Source organism: Seriola dumerili, unplaced genomic scaffold, assembly GCF_002260705.1.
Source record: "Seriola dumerili isolate Sdu_G_001 unplaced genomic scaffold, Sdu_1.0 BDQW01000199.1, whole genome shotgun sequence".
NCBI classification, from domain to species: Eukaryota; Metazoa; Chordata; class Actinopteri; order Carangiformes; family Carangidae; genus Seriola; species Seriola dumerili.
Genome location: NW_019174454.1, coordinates 849125 through 855019, shown reverse-complemented (window position 1 = coordinate 855019; position 5895 = coordinate 849125). Strand labels below are relative to the sequence as shown.

The window sequence follows — 5895 nt, the reverse complement described above, 5'->3', positions numbered from 1 at the left end:
AGCTGCAGTGCTGCATCTGCAGATATATGTGCAAACCACATTATCATGTGCTGTATCTTTTCTTCAAGCCAGGTGCAAAATGTATGCTATTTATTAATGCATACTTAAATTTAGGTAATTTGAATGTTAGTGGGTGATTGGTGTATCGTTTTTGAGAATATGCTTTTGTCCTTTACACTTTCAACAGAAACATAATTTTCCAGGAAGTGAAGTGCAATAAATGGAAACTTATGAATTATTTTTACATAATTCTAAATCCTGCTGTATACCACTTCCTGTACTCTTAACCAAAGGTTGGCTCACATGTGTGGGTATTTCAGTATTTTTCTGCAGGTGCAAGCATCACCAGACTCCAAGTGCAGGAGATATTTGATTGCTTGTTTTTCGAGGCAGCAGGAATCAGAAAAACAGGGAGCAATAATGATGATCTCAGTCCACTTCACATTACTCTTTTTGTGGGTGACACAAGGTAAGGTTTTTATACTCTTTGTTATTGTACTGGGCTTTAGCAATAAGTATGTTAAAAAAATGTACATGCGTTCAATAATGCTGTCAAAAAGTCATGCTTGTTATTTGATGTTTAAAGTAGATCAAACTTCGTCTCTTTGCAGATTTTGGTAGCTGTGTTAATATGAAGATACCCACTGATTTCTTGACTGTAGTGTTAGGGGACTCTCTAACATTAAACTGCACCTACAATTGCTCCAATGGATTTGTTCGGGGCTGTTGGAGTAAAACACCAGGCAACTCTGTCTGTCATGGGACACAAAGCTCAAGCACCTTTTGCACAACATCTCTTCATCTGTCAAACGTGTCCGCTGAAGACCTTAAAACGAGCTACACTTGCTACACACAAGACACAGATGACCCCCAGCTTCCACAAAAAACAGAGCGTATTGTTTCACTGCAACTTGAAGGTAGATGAACATTAGTATGTGAAAATCAATAAAAGATATATCGTGTCTTTGGCAATTCTTTAAAAAAGAAGCAACTAAACAAATGATTTCAGAGTTTTCTGCTTGTTTGTTTTCAGCTCAAACAAGTGCCCCAAACTGGACAGTTACCCCAATGACTGAAACTAAAAATGGTGAGAAACTTTTATAAGTCTGACATAAAATACTGCACAATCAAATTACTTTTACTTTTTTATCCTATGTTATACATTTCTCAGCATCTCTTTCTGCTAAGCCAAAAGACTCAAGTGGAGGTGAGTTTAAACAGTGCAGAATAGAAAGTTAATCAACATAGATAATGTATGACTACGTATGAATTCTGTATTATTATGTGCATCTATATGTTGAACTGACAAGTACAAGTTGCCCTTTCAAAGTTGCCCTTTCAATCCAATCCAATCCAATTTCATACTGTTGTGTTAATGTTAACAGGAGAATTTACTGGAATTAAGGTTTTAGCAACAGTAAGTGTTGCTGTGGCCATGGTGCTTGCAGCATTGGCTGCTTATCTGTGTCTGAACTGGAACAGACAAAGCTGGAACGGTAAAGGTGATTACAGAATATTACACTATGAACATATTCTTTCTGTAAAAAGTAACCAGTTCTGAGAAATTACATACAATTTTTATCTCTATATCATTTCATTAACAATATCACACATCCCAGGGGAGCCTGTTCTATCCAGGTCAAGGTAAGTACAATTTGGGTAAACTTATGTGTTCATAACCTTAACAAAAAATCCATGATTTTGCAAAATGCTTTGTTAGTTAATTTCTTTATTTTCTGTTTCAGCTCACCACAACCATCTCATGCTGTCTTCTCACCAGTGAAGGGTAAATAATCAAAAATATGAAATATAAAATGCAACAATTCTGGCTTCCAAATGCAGTCCTGTCATTCTTACCTGTCATATTCACCAGGGTCACTGTCAACACACAGTGAAAGAGTGACTTTAAGGATTCCAACACCAGGTAAGACAATCACACATCTTTTCTAAATGACAGAGCAGAAGTTGTTACAATAAGAAGACAGACAATTACTAATATATTTAATAATTTTTTTGACCCAGATAATGAGAGTGACACTGAGGTTCCATATGCTGACATAATGATCGCTGCCCGAGGTGTCAGCACACCAGAGCTCACTCAGGTTTGCTATTTGACTCCTGGAGATCAAAAGGAGGTGAGGGACAAGACTTCAGTGTCAATGAGTTTGTTACTTTTATCTCACTGAATCATAAATTCACAGGACAGCTTATTCTCCACTGCTCTGTTCTGAGCACGCCTTTGCAACCATAGATCACAATCTTAAATATAAAATTGGTGAATGCCTATGTTATGTTGATCACTTATAGTTGTTGGTCTACAAGGAGGCACAATGAAGGCCCGGATTATATAATCTTAAGTGAATGAACAGTTACTTGGCTATGTATGCTTTATCGACTGCTCAAGTCTTAGGTGAACAAAGGACCTACTATATGTAGAGAGCATCTGTCACGCTAGGGTTGCCAGACAAGAAACTTTAAGTTTAGACTTAGATATTCTTCAGTTTGGGACTGATTTTTCTCTAAAAATTACCAATCAAAATGAAAGGCTTAAGGTGAGAAATGTTCTGTTCATTTTATATCATAATGTTAACACCTCTTATATTTCTCTCACTTGACTATACAGTGATTATATATTTCATAAGTATGGGTTTGTATAAATAGAAATACAGTCAGTTAACAGTTTATTTATGTTAGGTATTTTTATCAACTAGGTTTGACTAAACTTGAGAGACAGCTCTCGGTGTTGTAATACAACTCCACAGTCACACAGCTTCTAAAATGATCATAAAGCTGTTAATTTTATATCATAATGTTAACACCTCTTATATTTCTCTTTCTTGATTATACAGTGAATATATATTTCATGCATGGGTTTATATAAAAAAGAAATAAAGCCAATAAACAGTTTATTTATATTAGGTATTTTTATCAACTAGGTTTGACTAAACCTAAGAGGCAAAAGTCTTGAGTGGATCTTTCTATTTCCAACATACTACAAGAGTTTTTCTCTGCTTCCTCTCCAGTGGTGGGGAGATGAATCAAGGTCTTACCTGCAGGCCTCACGATCAGCTGACAGGCTGCATGTCCCCATGCCCAGAGAGGTCAGCCGCAAGATGAGTACCAACTCGGAATATGCAGTCATCACATATGCCTGAGGAGCGAAATGGGACACACGTCTGACTGTGCTATACATGCTAATATACATTATGTGTAAATAATGCTGCTTTATGCTACTCGTTATATTGTTTGCTTCAAGAATGCTATGAACCCGCAATTATAACCAATAAAGACTTTAATTCTTGTGAGTTTAATGGCATTTGAGCCTTGTCAGTATCCGTAGTCAGAGTCGTTGCCTAGAAACGGTTATCAACAAAAAGCCTACTGTCACTAGCCATAGCATTTAAAAGTAAACGTTGATACGAATTGCAAGTCATTTCAGGTAACAGGCGTAACTAATTACTTATGTTTTGACATTTTCTAAATCTTACTGAATATATATATACATATATATAAGCTGTTTAAGTGGTGTGTAGCTAATATGCTTAACCACAAACGTTAAGTTAACGTTATGTACTTTAGAAAGTTACCAGCTAACGTTAGCTTTTCTCCCCTTCTGCACTACACAAGGGGAAGACAGTAAATAAGCTACAGTGGAAAAACTTCTCCTGGTCAGATATCCCTAGTTACCGTCGAAGTTTATCCTAAAAAATGTCAGTGCCTTTCTCCAACACTCACCTGCGGATACCGCGAGGGTTTGGTACAATCCTCGAGGGACTTGCCAGAGAAATCCTACGAGACCAGCCTGAAGACATCCCTAAATATGCTGCACAGTACTTCGATGTTCTTCTCAAACAAAGAGAAGGTAACTTCAACTTTCTACGTGAAACTGACAAGTAAAAGTTGCCCTTTAAATGAGACAAATGCTATTACGTACTGTCAAATTATTATTGTTTTCTTTTTTGCGTGTAGAGAGTGGCATGGACCCTGCTGAGTGGGCTGCTAAACTGGAAGATCGATTTTACAACAACCATGCATTCAAGGCTACTGGGGTACGAATTCAACCTACAATATATTAGCTTACTACTCTCAGTATGCGTATAAATCTCTCCTCCGTTTATCAGCGAGTTTCTATTTACCATTACACCTTTGTTGTCGGTTTTCACCCCAACAGGCTAGTCCCGAGAAAGAGCTTGCACCAGAGATCGCCATTTCCAAGTGAGTTTCACTATATGTGCTATCAACAGGCAAGAGGATCAACAGGAGAGGGACAGGGTGAACATGAGGGAAAGGATAGTGATAAGTGGACATGAGAATGCAATATTATTTTGTCATGTTTATTTCTAAAATGTTTCCATCAGACGTCATTTGGTGTGAGGTTTTCTGTAGTGCTGATGAGGTAAATTAGGAAATAGAATTAGGTAATCGGTAAAATTTGCATAATCACTCCCCAGCTATACTTTTTCTGAGGTTTGGACATACATGCATTGTCTCAACAAATGCCAGAAAATAATCACTGCACATCTGTTAAAAGTATGCGTTCAGATTTTATAAGCAAATGCAGTAGTGTATACTAATTTATTTTAATATATGGATAGTATGGTTCAATCTAATGCAACTTTTCAGAGAGGTTCATGTAAAAAATTGTGGCTTAGAGGCTCAGAGCTAGCACAGAATGTCAGTTCAGTATTGAAAGCACTGGTAAGTTTGCAGTGTCAAAGGTGAGAAAGAGCAAGACTGATCAACAAGAGACGACCAGCTGCAGCAACACAGTGACAGGATCCAGATGAGTGTGACACAGGCATTATGATACTTGCATGGTTTCTGAGAAGCATCAAATTTTTCCCTTGTCATACTGAATATTTCTCACCTTAAGCCTTTCATTTTGATTGGTACTTTTTTAGAGAAAAATCATTTGAGTGCCAAACGGAAGATGAATCAAGTCATTCAGCAGAAGCCTCAAATCTTTCGATCTCACAACCTAACGTATCTGAAGAAGTTGATTTAACTGAAAGCACACAAGAAGAAGGAAAACATGATATTACAGAGAAACACATTATTTCAGTGGAAAAAGGACTTTCAGAAGGGGAATCCATCAACAGGCTCCCAGCTGCAGATGTACAGTCTGATGAACTGAGTGGGACCGAGGAAGAGAAAGACCCCACAATAAATACACTTGAAAAAGTTGACAGGGCAGCTAATGAAAAAGATAGCAGCTCTGTTCCAGACCAAGACATACATCAATCTGAGTCCACTAACTTGTTATCATTCAGTGGGGTTTCTAATGTAGATGTGTGTGCTCAGGAGTTAGGAATGGCGGAAGATGAGGGAGGTGATAAACAAGACTCTGCAGTTGTAGATAAGGAGATTGCAGGCTCAGAAAGAGAGGAAAATACTGAAGTTGAAGAACCAGTGGAGGTCTTTCCGTATTCTGAGCAGGCTGATGTGGACGTTTGTGCTACAGAGCTTGGTGGAACCGAGAGAATAATGGAAATAGCCACTGTTGAAAATGATATACATGTAGTCGAAGAAGAAAGCTTAAATCCCCAACCTGCGAAAACTCTTGCACGATCATCACTGTCTCAATTTGAAACCACTGAGGGCAATCAACAAGAAGCAAAAACAAAAGAGGAGGAAGGAACAGAGATTGAAGCTTCATCTGAGGAAACACATCAAAGTTTAGCTCATATTGAGGGTGGTTTAGTTAGTAGTACTATACCAAAGGAGGATTCTTTGGTTGAGATTAGCTTTGAAGATGTTCCAGAGGCTCAGCAGATTACTGAGGTCGGGGAGAAACAGCCAGAGGAAGGGGGATCAGTAGAGGTCTTACAGACTAAGATATTAGAAATGCAACAGGAGGAAGACTCCAATTATGTTACTGCAGTGGCAACAGACCAA

The 5895-nt window shown here is 38.0% G+C and overlaps 2 protein-coding genes across 3 annotated transcripts; both read left to right on the top strand.

Moving 5' to 3' along the window:
* The first annotated feature begins 341 nt into the window (after positions 1 to 341).
* Positions 342 to 3250, top strand: LOC111228067. Of its 2 annotated transcripts, XM_022753850.1 has the most exons (10): positions 342 to 469; positions 612 to 917; positions 1034 to 1087; positions 1172 to 1207; positions 1386 to 1502; positions 1620 to 1644; positions 1746 to 1786; positions 1874 to 1924; positions 2023 to 2135; positions 3024 to 3250. In XM_022753850.1, the coding sequence occupies exons 1-10, from the start codon at positions 421 to 423 to the stop codon at positions 3153 to 3155; spliced, it is 924 nt and encodes a 307-aa protein (XP_022609571.1). In that variant the 5' UTR covers positions 342 to 420; the 3' UTR covers positions 3156 to 3250. The 2 variants fall into 2 exon arrangements, with proteins under 2 accessions (XP_022609571.1, XP_022609572.1); XM_022753851.1 differs by lacking the exon at positions 1172 to 1207.
* A 391-nt stretch (positions 3251 to 3641) lies between these two features.
* spa17 (sperm autoantigenic protein 17) lies at positions 3642 to 4270 on the top strand. Its single transcript, XM_022753871.1, has 3 exons — positions 3642 to 3862; positions 3970 to 4049; positions 4172 to 4270. The coding sequence occupies exons 1-3, from the start codon at positions 3709 to 3711 to the stop codon at positions 4217 to 4219; spliced, it is 282 nt and encodes a 93-aa protein (XP_022609592.1). The 5' UTR covers positions 3642 to 3708; the 3' UTR covers positions 4220 to 4270.
* The last annotated feature ends 1625 nt before the right edge of the window (positions 4271 to 5895 follow it).

Excerpts from the sequence above, each read along its gene's own strand:
- spa17 (XM_022753871.1), top strand. The coding sequence starts at position 3,709 with ATGTCAGTGCCTTTCTCCAACACTCACCTGCGGATACCGCGAGGGTTT. Across the intron at positions 3,863-3,969 it reads TCTTCTCAAACAAAGAGAAG|AGAGTGGCATGGACCCTGCT; the intron begins GTAACTTCAACT and ends TTTTGCGTGTAG. Across the intron at positions 4,050-4,171 it reads ATGCATTCAAGGCTACTGGG|GCTAGTCCCGAGAAAGAGCT; the intron begins GTACGAATTCAA and ends TCACCCCAACAG.
- LOC111228067 (XM_022753850.1), top strand. The coding sequence starts at position 421 with ATGATGATCTCAGTCCACTTCACATTACTCTTTTTGTGGGTGACACAA. Across the intron at positions 918-1,033 it reads TGTTTCACTGCAACTTGAAG|CTCAAACAAGTGCCCCAAAC; the intron begins GTAGATGAACAT and ends GTTTGTTTTCAG. Across the intron at positions 1,208-1,385 it reads GCCAAAAGACTCAAGTGGAG|GAGAATTTACTGGAATTAAG; the intron begins GTGAGTTTAAAC and ends TAATGTTAACAG.